The 23,327-nt window shown below is 54.0% G+C and overlaps 1 protein-coding gene across 1 annotated transcript in view; it reads left to right on the top strand.

Annotated features, from left to right (window-relative positions):
• The window catches only part of LOC147100233 (uncharacterized), a 61,796-nt gene extending 41,937 nt beyond the window's left edge, over positions 1-19,859 (top strand). The window contains exons 2-3 of the mRNA XM_085968220.1: positions 12,264-14,004; positions 19,174-19,859. Of these exons, the coding sequence (XP_085824346.1) occupies positions 12,264-13,275 (1,012 nt within the window). The 3' untranslated portion in view covers positions 13,276-14,004; positions 19,174-19,859. The remainder of the gene's footprint in view (positions 1-12,263; positions 14,005-19,173) is intronic.
• Positions 19,860-23,327: the final 3,468 nt, after the last annotated feature.

Genomic DNA, 23,327 nt, shown 5'->3' with positions numbered 1-23,327 from the left:
CACACTGAGCTCACACTCACCCTCACCCTCACACCCACACCGAGCTCACACTCACCCTCACCCTTACACCCACACCGAGCTCACACTCACCCTCTCACTCACACCCACACCGAGCTCACACTCACCCTCACCCTTACACCCACACCGAGCTCACACTCACCCTCACCCTTACACCCACACTGAGCTCACACTCACCCTCTCACTCACACCCACACCGAGCTCACACTCACCCTCACTCACACTCACACCGAGCTCACACTCACCCTCACCCTTACACCCACACCGAGCTCACACTCACCCTCACCCTTACACCCACACCGAGCTCACACTCACCCTCTCACTCACACCCACACCGAGCTCACACTCACCCTCACCCTTACACTCACACCGAGCTCACACTCTCCCTCACCCTTACACCCACACCGAGCTCACACTCACCCTCTCACTCACACCAACACCTAGCTCACACTCACCCTCACCCTTACACCCACACCGAGCTCACACTCACCCTCACCCTTACACCCACACCGAGCTTACACCCACACCGAGCTCACACTCACCCTCACCCTTACACCCACACCGATCTCACACTCACCCTCACCCTTACACCCACACTGAGCTCACACTCACCCTCACCCTTACACCCACACCGAGCTCACACTCACCCTCACCCTTACACTCACACTGAGCTCACATTCACCCTCACCCTTACACCCACACCGAGCTCACACTCACCCTCACCCTTACACCCACACCGAGCTTACACTCACCCTCACCCTTACACCCACACCGAGCTCACACTCACCCTCACCCTTACACCCACACTGAGCTCACACTCACCCTCACCCTTACACCCACACCGAGCTCACACTCACCCTCACCCTTACACCCACACCGAGCTCACACTCACCCTCACCCTTACACCCACACCGAGCTCACATTCACCCTCAGCCTTACACCCACACCGAGCTCACATTCACCCTCAACCCCACACTGAGCTCACACTCACCCTCACCCTTACACTCACACCGAGCTCACACCCACCCTCACCCTTACACCCACACCGAGCTCACACTCACCCTCACCCTTACACCCACACCGAGCTCACATTCACCCTCACCCTTACACCCACACCGAGCTCACACTCACCCTCACCCTTACACCCACACCGAGCTCACACTCACCCTCACCCTTACACCTACACTGAGCTCACACTCACCCTCACCCTTACACCCACACCGAGCTCACACTCACCCTCACCCTTACACCCACACCAAGCTCACCCTCACCCTCACCCTCACACCCACACCGAGCTCACACTCACCCTCTCACTCACACCCACACCGAGCTCACACTCACCCTCTCACTCACACCCACACCGAGCTCACACTCACCCTCACCCTTACACCCACACCGAGCTCACATTCACCCTCACCCTTACACCCACACCGAGCTCGCACTCACCCTCACCCTTACACCCACACCGAGCTCACACTCACCCTCACCCTTACACCCACACCGAGTTCACACTCACCCTCACCCTTACACCCACACTGAGCTCACACTCACCCTCACCCTTACACCCACACCGAGCTCACACTCTCCCTCACCCTTACACCCACACCGAGCTCACACTCAACCTCACCCTCACACCCACACCGAGCTCACTCTCACCCTCTCACTCACACCCACACCGAGCTCACACTCACCCTCTCACTCACACCCACACCGAGCTCACACTCACCCTCACCCTTACACCCACACCGAGCTCACATTCACCCTCACCCTTACACCCACACCGAGCTAACACTCACCCTCACCCTTACACCCACACCGAGCTCACACTCACCCTCACTCACACCCACACCGAGCTCACATTCACCCTCTCACTCACACCCACACCGAGCTCACATTCACCCTCACCCTTACACCCACACCGAGCTCACATTCACCCTCACCCTTACACCCGCACCGAGCTCACATTCACCCTCACCCTTACACCCACACCGAGCTCACACTCACCCTCACCCTTACACCCACACCGAGCTCACACTCACCCTCACCCTTACACCCACACCGAGCTCACACTCACCCTCACCCTTACACCCACACCGAGCTCACACTCACCCTCACCCTTACACCCACACCGAGCTCACACTCACCCTCACCCTTACACCCACACCGAGCTCACACTCACCCTCACCCTTACACCCACACCGAGCTCACACTCACCCTCACCCTTACACCCACACCGAGCTCACACTCACCCTCACCCTTACACCCACACCGAGCTCACACTCACCCTCACCCTTACACCCACACCGAGCTCACACTCACCCTCACCCTTAAACCCACACCGAGCTCACACTCACCCTCTCACTCACACCCACAGCGAGCTCACACTCACCCTCACCCTTACACCCACACCGAGCTTACACTCACCCTCACCCTCACACCCACACCGAGCTCACCCTCACCCTCACCCTTACACCCACACCGAGCTCACACTCACCCTCACCCTTACACCCACACCGAGCTCACACTCACCCTCACCCTTACACCCACACCGAGCTCACACTCACCCTCACCCTTACACCCACACCGAGCTCACACTCACCCTCTCACTCACACCCACACCGAGCTCACACTCACCCTCACCCTTACACTCACACCGAGCTCACACTCACCCTCACCCTTACACCCACACCGAGCTCACACTCACCCTCTCACTCACACCCACACCGAGCTCACACGCACCCTCACCCTTACACCCACACCGAGCACCCACTCACCTCAGTCACACCCACACCGAGCTCACAGTCACCCTCACCCTTACACCCACACTGAGCTCACACTCACTCACACTCACACCGAGCTCACACTCACCCTCACCCTCACACCCACATCGAGCTCACACTCACCCTCACCCTTACACCCACACCGAACTCACACTCACCCTCTCACTCACACCCACACCGAGCTCACACTCACCCTCACCCTTACACCCACACCGATCTCACACTCACCCTCACCCTTACACCCACACTGAGCTCACACTCACCCTCACCCTTACACCCACACCGAGCTCACACTCACCCTCACCCTTACACTCACACTGAGCTCACATTCACCCTCACCCTTACACCCACACCGAGCTCACACTCACCCTCACCCTTACACCCACACCGAGCTTACACTCACCCTCACCCTTACACCCACACCGAGCTCACACTCACCCTCACCCTTACACCCACACTGAGCTCACACTCACCCTCACCCTTACACCCACACCGAGCTCACACTCACCCTCACCCTTACACCCACACCGAGCTCACACTCACCCTCACCCTTACACCCACACCGAGCTCACATTCACCCTCAGCCTTACACCCACACCGAGCTCACATTCACCCTCAACCCCACACTGAGCTCACACTCACCCTCACCCTTACACTCACACCGAGCTCACACCCACCCTCACCCTTACACCCACACCGAGCTCACACTCACCCTCACCCTTACACCCACACCGAGCTCACATTCACCCTCACCCTTACACCCACACCGAGCTCACACTCACCCTCACCCTTACACCCACACCGAGCTCACACTCACCCTCACCCTTACACCTACACTGAGCTCACACTCACCCTCACCCTTACACCCACACCGAGCTCACACTCACCCTCACCCTTACACCCACACCAAGCTCACCCTCACCCTCACCCTCACACCCACACCGAGCTCACACTCACCCTCTCACTCACACCCACACCGAGCTCACACTCACCCTCTCACTCACACCCACACCGAGCTCACACTCACCCTCACCCTTACACCCACACCGAGCTCACATTCACCCTCACCCTTACACCCACACCGAGCTCGCACTCACCCTCACCCTTACACCCACACCGAGCTCACACTCACCCTCACCCTTACACCCACACCGAGTTCACACTCACCCTCACCCTTACACCCACACTGAGCTCACACTCACCCTCACCCTTACACCCACACCGAGCTCACACTCTCCCTCACCCTTACACCCACACCGAGCTCACACTCAACCTCACCCTCACACCCACACCGAGCTCACTCTCACCCTCTCACTCACACCCACACCGAGCTCACACTCACCCTCTCACTCACACCCACACCGAGCTCACACTCACCCTCACCCTTACACCCACACCGAGCTCACATTCACCCTCACCCTTACACCCACACCGAGCTAACACTCACCCTCACCCTTACACCCACACCGAGCTCACACTCACCCTCACTCACACCCACACCGAGCTCACATTCACCCTCTCACTCACACCCACACCGAGCTCACATTCACCCTCACCCTTACACCCACACCGAGCTCACATTCACCCTCACCCTTACACCCGCACCGAGCTCACATTCACCCTCACCCTTACACCCACACCGAGCTCACACTCACCCTCACCCTTACACCCACACCGAGCTCACACTCACCCTCACCCTTACACCCACACCGAGCTCACACTCACCCTCACCCTTACACCCACACCGAGCTCACACTCACCCTCACCCTTACACCCACACCGAGCTCACACTCACCCTCACCCTTACACCCACACCGAGCTCACACTCACCCTCACCCTTACACCCACACCGAGCTCACACTCACCCTCACCCTTACACCCACACCGAGCTCACACTCACCCTCACCCTTACACCCACACCGAGCTCACACTCACCCTCACCCTTACACCCACACCGAGCTCACACTCACCCTCACCCTTAAACCCACACCGAGCTCACACTCACCCTCTCACTCACACCCACAGCGAGCTCACACTCACCCTCACCCTTACACCCACACCGAGCTTACACTCACCCTCACCCTCACACCCACACCGAGCTCACCCTCACCCTCACCCTTACACCCACACCGAGCTCACACTCACCCTCACCCTTACACCCACACCGAGCTCACACTCACCCTCACCCTTACACCCACACCGAGCTCACACTCACCCTCACCCTTACACCCACACCGAGCTCACACTCACCCTCTCACTCACACCCACACCGAGCTCACACTCACCCTCACCCTTACACTCACACCGAGCTCACACTCACCCTCACCCTTACACCCACACCGAGCTCACACTCACCCTCTCACTCACACCCACACCGAGCTCACACGCACCCTCACCCTTACACCCACACCGAGCACCCACTCACCTCAGTCACACCCACACCGAGCTCACAGTCACCCTCACCCTTACACCCACACTGAGCTCACACTCACTCACACTCACACCGAGCTCACACTCACCCTCACCCTCACACCCACATCGAGCTCACACTCACCCTCACCCTTACACCCACACCGAGCTCACACTCACCCTCTCACTCACACCCACACCGAGCTCACACTCACCCTCACCCTTACACCCACACCGAGCTCACAATCACCCTCACCCTTACACCCACACCGAGCTCACACTCACCCTCTCACTCACACCCACACCGAGCTCACACTCACCCTCACTCACACTCACACCGAGCTCACAGTCACCCTCACCCTTACACCCACACCGAGCTCACACTCACCCTCACCCTTACACCCACACCGAGCTCACACTCACCCTCTCACTCACACCCACACCGAGCTCACACTCACCCTCACCCTTACACTCACACCGAGCTCACACTCTCCCTCACCCTTACACCCGGACCGAGCTCACACTCACCCTCTCACTCACACCCACACCGAGCTCACACTCACCTCACCCTTACACCCACACCGAGCTCACACTCACCCTCACCCTTACACCCACACCGAGCTCACACTCACCCTCACCCTTACACCCACACCGAGCTCACACTCACCCTCACCCTTACACCCACACCGAGCTCACACTCACTCTCACCCTTACACCACACTGAGCTCACACTCACCCTCACCCTTACACCCACACCGAGCTCACACTCACCCTCACCCTTACACTCACACTGAGCTCACATTCACCCTCACCCTTACACCCACACCGAGCTCACACTCACCCTCACCCTTACACCCACACCGAGCTTACACTCACCCTCACCCTTACACCCACACCGAGCTCACACTCACCCTCACCCTTACACCCACACTGAGCTCACACTCACCCTCACCCTTACACCCACACCGAGCTCACACTCACCCTCACCCTTACACCCACACCGAGCTCACACTCACCCTCACCCTTACACCCACACCGAGCTCACATTCACCCTCACCCTTACACCCACAACGAGCTCACACTCACCCTCACCCTTACACCCACACCGAGCTCACACTCACCCTCACCCTTACACCCACACTGAGCTGACACTCACCCTCACCCTTACACCCACACCGAGCTCACACTCACCCTCACCCTTACACCCACACCGAGCTCACACTCACCCTCACCCTTACACCCACACCGAGCTCACACTCACCCTCTCACTCACACCCACACCGAGCTCACACTCACCCTCACCCTTACACTCACACCGAGCTCACACTCTCCCTCACCCTTACACCCACACCGAGCTCACACTCACCCTCTCACTCACACCCACACCGAGCTCACACTCACCCTCACCCTTACACCCACACCGAGCTCACACTCACTCTCACCCTTACACCCACACCGAGCTCACACTCACCCTCACCCTTACACCCACACCGAGCTCACACTCACCCTCACCCTTACACCCACACTGAGCTCACACTCACCCTCACCCTTACACCCACACCGAGCTCATACTCACCCTCACCCTTACACTCACACTGAGCTCACATTCACCCTCACCCTTACACCCACACCGAGCTCACACTCACCCTCACCCTTACACCCACACCGAGCTTACACTCACCCTCACCCTTACACCCACACCGAGCTCACACTCACCCTCACCCTTACACCCACACTGAGCTCACACTCACCCTCACCCTTACACCCACACCGAGCTCACACTCACCCTCACCCTTACACCCACACCGAGCTCACACTCACCCTCACCCTTACACCCACACCGAGCTCACATTCACCCTCACCCTTACACCCACACCGAGCTCACATTCACCCTCAACCCCACACTGAGCTCACACTCACCCTCACCCTTACACTCACACCGAGCTCACACTCACCCTCACCCTTACACCCACACCGAGCTCACACTCACCCTCACCCTTACACCCACACCGAGCTCCCATTCACCCTCACCCTTACACCCACACCGAGCTCACACTCACCCTCACCGTTACACCCACACCGAGCTCACACTCACCCTCACCCTTACACCCACACTGAGCTCACACTCACCCTCACCCTTACACCCACACCGAGCTCACACTCACCCTCACCCTAACACCCACACCGAGCTCACACTCACCCTCTCACTCACACCCACACCGAGCTCACACTCACCCTCTCACTCACACCCACACCGAGCTCTCACTCACCCTCACCCTTACACCCACACCGAGCTCACATTCACCCTCACCCTTACACCCACACCGAGCTCACACTCACCCTCACCCTTACACCCACACCGAGCTCACACTCACCCTCACCCTTACACCCACACCGAGCTCACACTCACCCTCACCTTTACACCCACACCAAGTTCACACTCACCCTCACCCCCACACCGAGCTCACACTCACCCTCTCACTCACACTCACACCGAGCTCACACTCACCCTCTCACTCACACCCACACCGAGCTCACACTCACCCTCACCCTCACACCCACACCGAGCTCACACTCACCCTCACCCTTACACCCACACCGAGCTCACACTCACCCTCACCCTTACACCCACACCGAGCTCACACTCACCCTCACCCTTACACCCACACCGAGCTCACACTCACCCTCACCCTTACACCCACACCGAGCTCACATTCACCCTCACCCTTACACCCACACCGAGCTCACATTCACCCTCAACCCCACACTGAGCTCACACTCACCCTCACCCTTACACTCACACCGAGCTCACACTCACCCTCACCCTTACACCCACACCGAGCTCACACTCACCCTCACCCTTACACCCACACCGAGCTCACATTCACCCTCACCCTTACACCCACAACTAGCTCACACTCACCCTTACACCCACACCGAGCTCACACTCACCCTCACCCTTACACCCACACTGAGCTCACACTCACCCTCACCCTTACACCCACACCGAGCTCACACTCACCCTCACCCTTACACCCACACCGAGCTCACACTCACCCTCACCCTTACACCCACACCGAGCTCACACTCACCCTCTCACTCACACCCACACCGAGCTCACACTCACCCTCACCCTTACACTCACACCGAGCTCACACTCTCCCTCACCCTTACACCCACACCGAGCTCACACTCACCCTCTCACTCACACCCACACCGAGCTCACACTCACCCTCACCCTTACACCCACACCGAGCTCACACACACCCTCACCCTTACACCCACACCGAGCTCACACTCACTCTCACCCTTACACCCACACCGAGCTCACACTCAGCCTCACCCTTACACCCACACCGAGCTCACACTCACCCTCACCCTTACACCCACACTGAGCTCACACTCACCCTCACCCTTACACCCACACCGAGCTCACACTCACCCTCACCCTTACACTCACACTGAGCTCACATTCACCCTCACCCTTACACCCACACCGAGCTCACACTCACCCTCACCCTTACACCCACACCGAGCTTACACTCACCCTCACCCTTACACCCACACCGAGCTCACACTCACCCTCACCCTTACACCCACACTGAGCTCACACTCACCCTCACCCTTACACCCACACCGAGCTCACACTCACCCTCACCCTTACACCCACACCGAGCTCACACTCACCCTCACCCTTACACCCACACCGAGCTCACACTCAACCTCACCCTCACACCCACACCGAGCTCACACTCACCCTCTCACTCACACCCACACCGAGCTCACACTCACCCTCTCACTCACACCCACACCGAGCTCACACTCACCCTCACCCTTACACCCACACCGAGCTCACATTCACCCTCACCCTTACACCCACACCGAGCTAACACTCACCCTCACCCTTACATCCACACCGAGCTCACACTCACCCTCACTCACACCCACACCGAGCTCACATTCACCCTCTCACTCACACCCACACCGAGCTCACATTCACCCTCACCCTTACACCCACACCGAGCTCACATTCACCCTCACCCTTACACCCACACCGAGCTCACACTCACCCTCACCCTTACACCCACACCGAGCTCACATTCACCCTCACCCTTACATCCGCACCGAGCTCACATTCACCCTCACCCTTACACCCACAGCGAGCTCACACTCACCCTCACCCTTACACCCACACCGAGCTCACACTCACCCTCACCCTTACACCCACACCGAGCTCACACTCACCCTCACCCTTACACCCACACCGAGCTCACACTCACCCTCACCCTTACACCCACACCGAGCTCACACTCACCCTCACCCTTACACCCACACCGAGCTCACACTCACCCTCACCCTTACACCCACACCGAGCTCACACTCACCCTCACCCTTACACCCACACCGAGCTCACTCTCACGCTCACCCTTAAACCCACACCGAGCTCACACTCACCCTCTCACTCACACCCACACCGAGCTCACACTCACCCTCACCCTTACACCCACACCGAGCTCACACTCACCCTCACCCTCACACCCACACCGAGCTCACACTCACCCTCACCCTTACACCCACACTGAGCTCACACTCACCCTCACCCTTACACCTACACCGAGCTCACACTCACCCTCACCCTTACACCCACACCGAGCTCACACTCACCCTCACCCTTACACCCACACCGAGCTCACACTCACCCTCTCACTCACACCCACACCGAGCTCACACTCACCCCCACCCTTACACACACACCGAGCTCACACTCACCCTCACCCTTACACCCACACCGAGCTCACACTCACCCTCTCACTCACACCCACACCGAGCTCACACTCACCCTCACCCTTACACCCACACCGAGCTCACACTCACCCTCTCACTCACACCCACACCGAGCTCACACGCACCCTCACCCTTACACCCACACCGAGCTCCCACTCACCCTCAGTCACACCCACACCGAGCTCACAGTCACCCTCACCCTTACACCCACACTGAGCTCACACTCACACCGAGCTCACCCTCACCCTCACACTCACACCCACCTCACACTCACTCTCACCCTTACACCCACACCGAGCTCACACTCACCCTCTCACTCACACCCACACCGAGCTCACACTCACCCTCACCCTTACACCCACACCGAGCTCACACTCACCCTCACCCTTACACCCACACCGAGCTCACACTCACCCTCTCGCTCACACCCACACCGAGCTCACACTCACCCTCACTCACACCGAGCTCACACTCACCCTCACCCTTACACCCACACCGAGCTCACACTCACCCTCAACCTTACACCCACACCGAGCTCACACTCACCCTCTCACTCACACCCACACCGAGCTCACACTCACCCTCACCCTTACACTCACACCGAGCTCCCACTCTCCCTCACCCTTACACCCACACCGAGCTCACACTCACCCTCTCACTCACACCCACACCGAGCTCACACTCACCCTCACCCTTACACCCACACCGAGCTCACACTCACCCTCACCCTTACACCCACACTGAGCTCACACTCACCCTCACCCTTACACCCACACCGAGCTCACACTCACCCTCACCCTTACACCCACACCGAGCTCACACTCACCCTCACCCTTACACCCACACTGAGCTCACACTCACCCTCACCCTTACACCTACACCGAGCTCACACTCACCCTCACCCTTACACTCACACTGAGCTCACATTCACCCTCACCCTTACACCCACACCGAGCTCACACTCACCCTCACCCTTACACCCACACCGAGCTTACACTCACCCTCACCCTTACACCCACACCGAGCTCACACTCACCCTCACCCTTACACCCACACTGAGCTCACACTCACCCTCACCCTTACACCCACACCGAGCTCACACTCACCCTCACCCTTACACCCACACCGAGTTCACACTCACCCTCACCCTTACACCCACACCGAGCTCACATTCACCCTCACCCTTACACCCACACCGAGCTCACATTCACCCTCAACCCCACACTGAGCTCACACTCACCCTCACCCTTACACTCACACCGAGCTCACACTCACCCTCACCCTTACACCCACACCGAGCTCACACTCACCCTCACCCTTACACCCACACCGAGCTCACATTCACCCTCACCCTTACACCCACACCGAGCTCACACTCACCCTCACCCTTACACCCACACCGAGCTCACACTCACCCTCACCCTTACACCCACATCGAGCTCACACTCACCCTTACCCTCACACCCACACCGAGCTCACACTCACCCTCTCACTCACACCCACACCGAGCTCACACTCACCCTCTCACTCACACCCACACCGAGCTCACCCTCACCCTTACACCCACACCGAGCTCACATTCACCCTCACCCTTACACCCACACCGAGCTCACACTCACCCTCACCCTTACACCCACACCGAGCTCACACTCACCCTCACCCTTACACCCACACTGAGCTCACACTCACCCTCACCCTTACACCCACACCGAGCTCACACTCACCCTCACCCTTACACCCACACCGAGCTCACACTCAACCTCACCCTCACACCCACACCGAGCTCACACTAACCCTCTCACTCACACCCACACCGAGCTCACACTCACCCTCTCACTCACACCCACACCGAGCTCACACTCACCCTCACCCTTACACCCACACCGAGCTCACATTCACCCTCACCCTTACACCCACACCGAGCTCACACTCACCCTCACCCTTACACCCACACCGAGCTCACACTCACCCTCACTCACACCCACACCGAGCTCACATTCACCCTCTCACTCACACCCACACCGAGCTCACATTCACCCTCACCCTTACACCCACACCGAGCTCACATTCACCCTCACCCTTACACCCACACCGAGCTCACACTCACCCTCACCCTTACACCCACACCGAGCTCACATTCACCCTCACCCTTACATCCGCACCGAGCTCACATTCACCCTCACCCTTACACCCACACCGAGCTCACACTCACCCTCACCCTTACACCCACACCGAGCTCACACTCACCCTCACCCTTACACCCACACCGAGCTCACACTCACCCTCACCCTTACACCCACACCGAGCTCACACTCACCCTCACCCTTACACCCACACCGAGCTCACACTCACCCTCACCCTTACACCCACACCGAGCTCACACTCACCCTCACCCTTACACCCACACGGAGCTCACACTCACCCTCACTCACACCCACACCGAGCTCACACTCACCCTCACTCACACCCACACCGAGCTCACACTCACCCTCACCCTTACACCCACACTGAGCTCACACTCACCCTCTCACTCACACCCACACCGAGCTCACACTCACCCTCACCCTTACACCCACACCGAGCTCACACTCACCTTCACCCTTACACCCACACTGAGCTCACACTCACCCTCACCCTTACACCCACACCGAGCTCACACTCACCCTCACCCTTACACCCACACCGAGCTCACACTCACCCTCTCACTCACACCCACACCAAACTCACACTCACCCTCACCCTTACACCCACACCGAGCTCACACTCACCCTCTCACTCACACCCCCACCGAGCTCACACTCACCCTCACCCTTGCACCCACACCGAGCTCACACTCACCCTCACCCTTACACTCACACCGAGCTCACATCCACCCTCACCCTTACACCCACACCGAGCTCACATTCACCCTCACCCTTACACCCACACCGAGCTCACATTCACCCTCACCCTTACACCCACACCGAGCTCACATTCACCCTCACCCTTACACCCACACCGAGCTCACATTCACCCTCACCCTTACACTCACACTGAGCTCACACTCACATCGATATATAAATGCAAGTTCTTTCTCTCTCTCTTTCTTCCTCTCTTTCTCTCTCTCTCCTTTCTTTTTCTTTCATTCTGTCTTTCTTTTCTTTCTCTCACTCTTTCTTACTCTCTTTCTCTACCAGAGGCATTATTGAAATGCGAGTTGTGGGTATTTAAAGGGGCACTCTTTGGTAAATTCCTTTGTTGTTTCAGGGAGAGGGTAGAGTTGGCACCAATTACATTGCGATAATATTGTACTAAAGTAATGTGAAGATGGATTTCAATCCTCTTTGTGTTTGAAAAGAAACAATGTTAGTGCAGCCAATATTTTTTTTCTTGCCCATAAAAGCAGCATCCCTTTAAAAGATTATTAGAGAGGATGTGGTCATTATAGCATTATAATTGGTTAAAACGTAGGGGAAATAAAATGTTAAAAAGGGGAAGGTTTAACGGTGTTACTAACAGGAATGAGCAGCTGTTGGAGCCTACAAGGAGAAGAATGGAGGTTAGGGAATGAGGCTACACCAGACGAGTTCATTGTAAATCCGATCGCTTGGCATGAGATTTATCTTATGAATCCAAAACACCTCGATTAGACGTGTTGGCAAAGAAGGATCTTAAATAACACTTGGCGTCGGTCTCCAATCGGAGAAATAGCTGAGCGACTAATTATAGCTTTAAAAATCCATTTAATGAACAAGGAACAAAGTTCGGAGTTCACTCCGCGCTCTGGGTGATCAGCGTTTGCACTCAGCACCCCACTTCCCTTGGCTCGGGGAAGGGCCGGAGTCAGAGAAGTGGGAGGAGAGTTAACTAAGGTTAGGAAACAGTGCATAGCAGAGCGCAGTCTAGTGCTTAGTCTAGTGGTTTATTTGCCAGGGTACATACAGAAAAAACTGAAGTCATGTGAAGCGACCTGGCATGTGAAAGAAAAAATATATATATAGAGAGCACAGACATCTCGATGCTGCCTGGCCAGGTATTATCTTTTATTTTAAATCGGCATTTAGCAGCTCTCCGTCTCTCTCTTTCTATTTCTCCACCTCCTGTCTCTCTCTCTTTTTTTAATAGAGAATTTTATCTCTGGCAGAAAGCCAGGCTGTGAATGTCAGATGCATGATGGTACTGGTCTTTGAGGCCCCAGTATGATGGCTAGGTGCCACGATCAATTGCTAGTGAAATGAGTTGGCTGCCTGCCAATCTCAGGTTGCTATGCAGCCAGCTTGTCCTGCGCTGTTCACTGTTAAATCACAGAAGGCGAGAGTTCGGCTCCAGACAACTTTTTTTTTCTCTTTCTCTTTTCGAAATTTTTTTTTTAACCCATTTCAGGCACTTTGCACCACATCGAGATTTCAAGAGAGTGAGGTCTAAGGCCAAGGTCACAGAATGAACGCTTAAAATGAAGATGTGTGTGATTGCATCGTGAGAGAGACACCATTTTTTATTTATATAAAGATTAATTTAGCATAAGAAGGTGGTGAGAGGGGAGGAACAGTGCAGGGGGCAGGGCGAGCTCAAAATGATTTTTTTTTTTAAATCAGCAATTTTATTGCTTTAAATTGAGCCGCACACGAGAGTTTTCTGGGGAAGGGTGGGAAGGGGAGGAAGAGAGGGGCCATCATTCCTTTGTTATATTTGACTGTAAACGCTCCAGTATTTTGGATGCTGGAGTTGTTCTCTGGCAACAATCCACCCTCAAATACATTAACACAACACGAAGATGTTCATTCTAATACCCCTGCCCTGCCACAAATAATCTCCGTGAAGTTTAATTGGGTATCTATACACTTTAATGCATCGTGTTAATTATACTGTTAGAAGCACAATGGGATTTGGAACACTGGAGTGAAATGATCAGTTCCAAAATGTTATGTTTCTGTCTATCCATTTACAAAGAAAGTACTAGTAGGGGAATTGCTCATCCTGCACTGTCTGGTGCTTTACTTGGTCGATATCGCCTTCAGATGCCTTGGTGTCTTCAAGCCATTGACTAGGCCACAAGGGTCTGAACAATTCACCGTCTCCTGGCGTTAATGGGTCCTCCACTGGCGCACGATGGCTGGTGGCTCTTCAGACATCTCAACGGCCCGGCGCCAGACATGGGGCACTGGGGGCCCGGGTATTCAAATGGTCGGTGGGGGGGGGAACAGAGAGAGGAGGGCCGCAGGGTGGGGGGGGGGGGGAGGAGAAGACAGCAGGCCCCATGCACCATACTCCAGTTTGAACGCCCCTTTGCCCGAGCAATCCTTTATTTCGATTCTCTTTCTTGTATATTTTGTGTGTGTGTGTGTGTGTGCGCGATGCTGCGAATCAGGTTTTCAGTTTGAAAAATGATCCCTAGCTGCTTCCTTCCCAGTCAGCACATTTGAAGCTCGAGATTAATGTCCATGATTGGTGTAATACTGCCGCAGTAATCCGTGAGCAGAATGCAAGATGGGATATGGGGGAAAGGCCAAGATTCATGCCTATACTCAAGAGTTTACATAAGTCTCCATAGTAACATGCCTGGTTATTTTGTACGTGTTTGTTTTGTGCGAGGACAGATTAGGAGTGTACATTCATTTAACCAGAATATTTTATGTATAATTGTATGCAGTATTTCTTTTCTCTTTCTCAAGAATTATGCTTCTCGATATTTTTTTAAATAACTGAGGCTAGCTGTATTGCAGTTGTGAGCATTCAGCATGCAAATTATTGTGTTCTCTCTCACTCTGTCTCATTTCTCTCACTCTCTCCCTCCCTCTCATTTCTCTCTATCTCTCTCTCGCTCTCTCCATCTCATTTCTCTCTCTCCCTCATTACTCTCTCTCCCTCTCATTTCTCTCTCTCTCCCCCTATCATTTCTTTCTCTCTCTCTCGTTCTTTCTCTCCCTCTCATTTCTCTCTCTTGTTCTCTCTCTCTCTTTCTGGTCACGGACTTGTTAAAGCCCGTGAGCTTTTGTCTTGTTTCAACCCCCCCCCCCCCACCCAACAACAAGCCCCCTCCCCTCGGAGCCGGTGCTGAAAAGACTGCGTAAAGAAGCATCAGCCCTCCACCACCCCCCCACCCCACGCGCACCCCCCTCCGCACACACACACACACACACACAGACACACACACAAAAAGATAGTCATTGACTTCACGAGAGAGAGGGGGAAAAAAGCTCCTTCAGGAGTTGCCTTGTTCTTGCTGGGTAAAGGTATGTTGGAACTCTGTACCTCCAGTCCAGCTGTTAACCCATAGGAAGAGGCCGCTTATTAAAAACCCGAACGACAGAGGGAGAAAAAATGGGATTGTAAGAGGCGGTGCGCTGCAGTCAGGCAGCTTGTGAATACTCTCTCCTCTCTGTCATGGCTCTCTGCTTCTAAAGAGCATGCCAAAAAAAAATCGAATGGCTCAGTCTTGGCGATTTTACAAACAGATGTTGCCTCTTGATGCTTCCAGTTAAAGCAGGGACCAGAACAACAGTTCAGGGACTCTGAACGACTTTTGGGGGTTTGTTTTTAGGTGTCTGTGGGGGGTGGGGGGGTTAGTTTTATATTACGTTAATTTTTTTAAAAATTATTTATTTTCTCCAGCTGTAAACTCACTAATATAATCGCTTTAATTTTTTTTAAAGAAGAAAACCTCCTTTTATCTTTTTACATCGACCGCGAGTGGACAGTCAGTGAATGAATCCTCGGCCCTTCTTCTTAAAAGACCCCAGCTTCTCGCCCTGTCCGCACAGCGTAAAAAAAAATCCCGACGCTCGGGAATGTTCGGTCGTTCCTGGTGAGTTAAAGAAAACACCGCTTTGGACACAATGGGCTCAGGTCTTTTTTTTTTCTTCTTCTTTTTGGCGTCCGTCTTTAGCAAGCATTTCTCCCTCCCGAACCCCCCCCCCCCATCGTATTGTCAAATAGAAATAGTTATTTTGACATAATGTGGTTCTCAAGTTATTAGCCTCGAGGGAAGCTCATAGTTTGAATGGGAAAGTAGCGAGGGGTAATCGGCGCAAAGCGGGAGAACTGCTAATGTCTCCCCGGTGCCAGGGTTACTCCATATTGTTCGTGTTTGGCAGGGTGCAGACATCCACACAGAATGCTGTCTGTAATCGTCCTTCCCTTTCTCTCGCTTCCCTGACCTGTGCCTCTGTCTTGAAAGTGTTAAAATTACTTGGCACCAGAACTGCATTTCAAAGCAGATTTGTCTTCTCTTTGCATTCAAGATTTGCAGGGTACCATCTGATTTTAAAATTCAGATTGTCGGGCTTCATATATCCTGCCAAGATCCACACTAAGCCCTTTGCGCGCTCTCTCACTTTCTCTCTCTCTATCTCATTCTCACTCTCTCTCTCTCTCTCTCTTTCCTTCCACCCCTTTCGTTCTTAATTACCATTTAACACTTGGGGAGAGAGAGAGAGAGAGAAAAAGAACTAAAAGAGGCTCCTTCAAAGTTTTCTGGCTGGGAATTTAGAAGTTTGGTCGCGATTGAATGGCCAAGTTTTTTTGTGTGTGTGTGTATGTATGTGTGTTAACTCTCCCAAGTCTTTGTGAGCCTGCAAATCTTTCGTTCCCCCTCTCGCCCTCTCCGCAGACGGCTATCCATCAGCCAAATGTCGCTGTACTCGGTAAGAATGCGCAGTGCCCGGGCACTGCATGGCACCAGCTTTGTTAGGTTGGGGCGGTATCAGATTGAAGGGGGCACGAACCACAAATTCCCTGCCGTTTGAAAACTGTTACATCTCTTTGTTTCGTAATTTTTTTTAATTCTTGTTTGTTGTTGTTTAAGAATCGAGGCAAATATTTCCATCCTAATCCCGTCAGGCGATAAAAAGAATTGTAATCGCCATATTTTTTGCTAGAAAGAGGAAACAGCTGGCTTGTGCGGTCAGCAGATTTAATTGCAAGGGAAACCACTCCATTCGCGAAGGATAAAAATCTATTGGGTGACCTTTTCGGATTACAGAAAGGATTCCAGCTCCCCCTTTGCTTGTGTCTGTGTGTTTTTCCTCCCTCTTTTCTGGAAGATGGAATTACAGGGGACACTGCTCAGAGCGTGTGCGAGTGTGTGTGTGTGAGTGTGTGTGAGTGTGTGCGAGTGTGTGTGTGCGAGTGTGTGTGTGTGAGTTGGCAGCTCGTCTTCCAACGTTGGTCGAATTTCTCCGTGTCTTCGGATAGGCCTTCTTCTCACAAACGGCAACGCATCTTAAAATGAGGCAGGACGTTTGGTGAACAGAGGGGAGCGGAAGGGGGAGGAGGGTTGGTACGTGGGTGGGGGGGAGGTGAGGAGAGGGGAGGGGGAGAGCTCGGACAAAGGTCCATTTGAACCCCCCTCCCTCCCTCCCTCCCCACTAAACAAAGTCATTGTCCTGCGTGTAGATTTTTTGGAAAACGGGTCAGCTTTTTTTTTGTGTTTTCTTTTTCATTTTTTACGTTCTTCCAACGGAGAGAGGGCGAGCAGAAAGGTGAGGCCTGCGACTCGGCTTTTTTAATAGAACGTTTTAATTCGATCGCTTTCGTTACGGGAGGTGGGGTGGGGTGGGTTGCTGCCACGGTCCAGCTGCACATTTCCGTTCTCTTTCGCAATTTCGCATTGCGCGTGTATGTGTGTGAGGTGTGAGACTTGAGCTGTAAGTCACACTTAACATTGATCCAAAGGCTTTATTGCTTTTTCGGTGGTTGAGTTGAGGCCGGGGGGGGGGTGGGGGGCGCGGGGGGGTGAGAGGCGCGAGAGCGAAAGAAAGAAAGAAAGAGCGAGAAACAGAGACACAAAGACTGTCCAAGCTTGGCATGCAGAAGGAGCCTGGGTAGCTAGCCAAGGAGCCTGCTCTGGTACAAAGCAAAGCTTCCAGAATTCTAGTCAAGTATTTCTTCCAATAACAGTTCTGCTTAGATGAGGAATCATACTTTTCACTCGATTCTGTGACTATGTCACCAGTTTGACAGTAATTTAAGCCAGAAACTTTATTTTTTACACACAGGCCCACAAACGTCCAACTCTTGATGTCCAAGATTGGATGCTAAAGCGGCTTTCTGATTTTTTTAGTTCCAACGTTTTTGGAATCGCGAAGCCTTGTCACGCTTAATTGTACTAAGTTGGTCATTCTGGCAGTTTTAGCAGTGAATGATTTCACTCGAAGCCTTTAAAAGCTTCTTTTCATTTCTCTCTTTTTTCCTCCTATTTTAGGACCTCAGAACTCGGCCTAGCGAGATAGACGCAGCCTGACGAGGCATCGACACCTTACGCTAGGAGTTGAAACTGAGAGCTAACAGATGGCCCTACACGCACGCTCAGAGCAACCAGATCGCAATGTTGGTGTTTTATCATTGTTTCTGAAAGCTTTGTTTCTGTCCCGCCCTTTGGTCAGCTTTTGATTTGAGAGAGGCAGTGACTTTTGCAAATTCATTTAAAACGGCAACGAAAAGAAAAGGAAATCTCTAGTTTAGGATGTGTTTGTCTAAACACCCGAGTTATTTTTGACATCTGTGTTCATACATGACGTGCGGTTTCTTTGTGTAAACATAAAAGGGGAGAGGGGGAAAGAAAGGGGGGTGGAAGAAGAGAGGAGGGTGGATGCCATTAGGGACAAGAGAGAGGAGATGAACGAAACAAGGAGGAAGAGGAGAAGCCAGCTGGAGACAGATGTTGAAAGTGTGGAGCCAGCTGCCACTAACCCGTAGATCCGAACTTGTGTTTCGCATCTCTCACAAGCTCGTGTCTATAGGTCTGTGTCTACATGGTGACGAGACAACACAGCCTTCTTTCGGCAACGAACGGCCAAGACAGGGATATAAAGATCTCTCGTGGCGATTATCAGTGTCGGACACTGAGACTGCGCTCGGCTTCAGACAGCCCCAAGGGCGATCGTTAGTCCCGCGGGGGGGGTGGGGGGGGCCCTTTGCGTGTTGTGTGCGGAGGTGCGGAGGAACCGGGTCGTAGCAACCACCGCGTGATAATGAACATTAAAATAGAATGACTTTGAATTTTACAGTACAGGTACAGGCCACTCGGCCAACGGGTCTGTGCTGCTGTTTCTGCTCCACACGAGCCTCCTCACATACTGAAGCTAGCTGAGCCAACTTTTAATCCTGATTTCTTTCTTTCTTTTGTAACAGGGTGGGGCTGAGAGTGTGGATGTCCCAACCCGTGAGTCAGTGGTGATGCAGACCTCCCAGCGAGCAACTCCCTGACAATAATTAACTGTTTCACCCAATCATTTACATTCCCCTCTGGAAATACTGACCCAAAAAGCTTATAGTTATTTAATTTTTTAAAATTCCTTGTGATAACATTTTATGAATCACCGTGAAACGAGATCTCCACTTGGGATTAGCCGTGAAAGAGAAAAAAGAACGTGTGTCTTAGGATAGTCGTTAGACCAGAAATGGGCAATTAAAACAAGTTCATCTGACTGATTGATGTCTCTCAGATTCACTACAGCCACACCTTACCCTTACCATGTTCGGCGAGCTCTCTGTAGAATAAGCTCTCACTGGACATCAGTGCTGTTGTAAGCTTTCCTTTGGGGGGGAGAAGGAGGGACATCAGAACTACTTTATAGGGATGAGAAGAGCTCGGAGGGCCATAATGCGGGCCTGATTGAAGTGGACTGGTTTTTGGGCCCTGTCCTTTCATTAATGACAGCGTCAATGTTGACAAAGATCCTTTTTCTTAAAATTAGAACTGAAAAGAGCTTGCTGCCATTAAGTGCTAACTGGCTGGGGTGGTGGTGTGTTTTGGGGGGAGAGAGGTGTGTCTGTGTGTCTGTGTGTATTTCTTAATCTCCCCACAAGTGGAACGAGGCCTTGTTTATGGATTTCTCCGATTTTTCTCCCTCTCAGGGTGTGTTTGTGTCATCCAGTCATGCCTTTAGAAAGCACAGTGATATAGAGAAAACTCCCAACTCCAAACTTCGGACCGATACAACCCCTTCTGTCCCTCTTTCATTACAACCCCACATTCCCCCCCTCACCCCAACCCCTCACCCCACCCCTCCTTACCCCCACCCCCTTCACCCCCACCCCCTTACCCCACCCCCCAACCCCCCCAATCCCAGCCCTCATCCCCCCTAACTCCACCACCATCACCCCACCCCCTCACCCAACCCCTCCTTACCCCTACTGCCCCTCACCCCCCTAACCCCACCCCCCTCACCCTCACCCCCCTAACCTCACTCTCCCTCACCCCCACCTCCCCTAATCCCACCCCTCACCCCACTAACCCCACCACTCCTCACCCCCACCCCCTCACCCCCCTAACCCCACCCCATCACCCCCACCCCCCCTCACCCCCACCCCCTCTCACCCCCACCCCCCTCACCCCACCCCACCCCTCCTTACCCCTACTGCCCCTCACCCCCTCACCACCCTAGCCCCACCCTCCCTCACCCCCACCTCCCCTAATCCCACCCCTCACCCCACTAACCCCACCCCCCTCACCCTCACCCTCCCTAACCCCACCCCCTCACCCTCACCCCCCCTAACCCCACCCCCCCCTCACCCCCACTAACCCCACCCCCACCCTCCTCACCCCCATCCCCCTCTCTCCCCCCCACTCCCCCTCCCAAGCCCCGACAACCACTTCTCTTTGACCCTCTGCTGCAGGAGTCGCTGGGCCGATCGCTGTGTGCTCCCAGGCTGAGGTAGTAGGTTGTATAGTTTAGAATTATACCAAGGGAGATAACTGTACAACCTCCTAGCTTTCCCTGGGGCATGCGTACAACAGCAGCGGGGGAAACGAGGCGTGGACAATCGACCCCAGAGAAACAAACCCCCATTATAAATCAGGAAATGGTAAGCGCTTTGATTTACTCTCATAGCTTGAACCCCGTCAAATCTGTAAGTATCTGACCTCCTGGTAGAAAGATACTGGGCATAAACGCTCTCGCAAATCTTTCAAAAGGTTCATTTTTACAGAGAAAGTCGTCGGTGTTTAAAGTGACAGTGTTAACCCTTTGTTCCCTGCAGGTCTCTCTGTCTGTTGACTCAGGCACTTACTCTGAACAGTAACCGTCCTGTCAGTGGGTCTGTGTGTCACTCGGGGGTGGGTGGGAGGGGGGCTTCTAGTTTACTGATGTGTCGCTTTGCTCGTTGCACTCTTTCACTCAGCCCACCCCCCCACCTCCATAGATCGATCACCATCCACTGCACTGATCAGCTGTGTGGATCAGGAGGGCTGCGGGCTCAATCCCCAGCCTGAATTAAGTAGTCTCAGCCAAGGGCATGAACAGGGATCCTCCAATTGGGCTTCCACCTTTTGGCTATAGGTGGAGGTGGGGAGGGCTGGGTGGGTGTTAATTAACCAACGTTACCCTCCGACTGGATTACTGTCCAATAATCCCATTGGTATACAGTATCTGAGTAATTTGAGATGTGACGTGTAGCGAGCTCAGGAGGAACAGGTGACTTTGGACCTCTGGTTCCCAAAGCTCTCTACCACTGGGGGTTTTCCTCACCTCATGTCTGGGTCTGTTGTAGACTTATTGATCGAGATTGATTGCTGTGATTGGTCAACAACACCATTAGTGTTGTATCACGCGACTACCAGGATGGTAGAAGGCGAACTCGATGGACCGTGGTCTTTTCTCGCCTGGCTCTGTTGACCAGCATGCGTGTTTGTGTGGTCGGTGGGGACAGGATCAGATTGAACTGTATCTCCCTCCCATGAATGAATAGCTCAGTGTCCAGGCTGACACACCAAGAGTGGTCATCGAGCTGAGGAACTGCAGTGACCCCAGCACTGTGAACATTTACCCCAGTGAGGTTCAACAACAACTTGCATTTATACAGTGCCATTAATGTAGTAAAAATCATCCCAAGGCGCTTCACAGAAGTGATTATCAAACAAAATCTGACACCGAGCCAGATAAGGAGATATTAGGACAGGTGACCAAAAGCTTGGTCACAGAGGGAGGTTTTAAGGAGCGCCTTAAAGGAGGAGAGAGAGGCGGAGAGGTTTAGGGAGGGAATTCCAGAACTTAGCACCTAGGTAGCTGAAGGCACGGCCGCCAATGGTGGAGTGAAGGAAACCTGGAATACGTAAGAGGCCAGAATTGGAGGAGTGCGGAGATCTGGGAGGGTTGTAGGGCTGGAGGAGGTTACAGACATCAATGCAATCAGAAGAGTGGGTGAGAGAACATGAAAGGAAAAGAAAACTAACTTGCTTCTTTCTGACTACTTTCTTTTTGTGAGAGGGCTTGGTAACTGATTGAAGATATTCGCCCGCTCTCTATCACGAGGTACAGACCGTGCAACAATCCTGTTAATTGCCTTTTCTTCAAACATAGAATGGCTGGTCAATGTTTGAAAGGTCCGTGTTGACGCCTCCCCTCGCCGTAAATC

The sequence above is a fragment of the Somniosus microcephalus genome, chromosome 26 (genome assembly GCF_052327205.1).
Source record: "Somniosus microcephalus isolate GS21.2 chromosome 26, FLI_Smic_1.0, whole genome shotgun sequence".
In the NCBI taxonomy this organism is placed as follows: Eukaryota; Metazoa; Chordata; class Chondrichthyes; order Squaliformes; family Somniosidae; genus Somniosus; species Somniosus microcephalus.
Note: the sequence above shows the minus strand (reverse complement) of the source record. Positions and strands in the feature narration are given on the sequence as shown.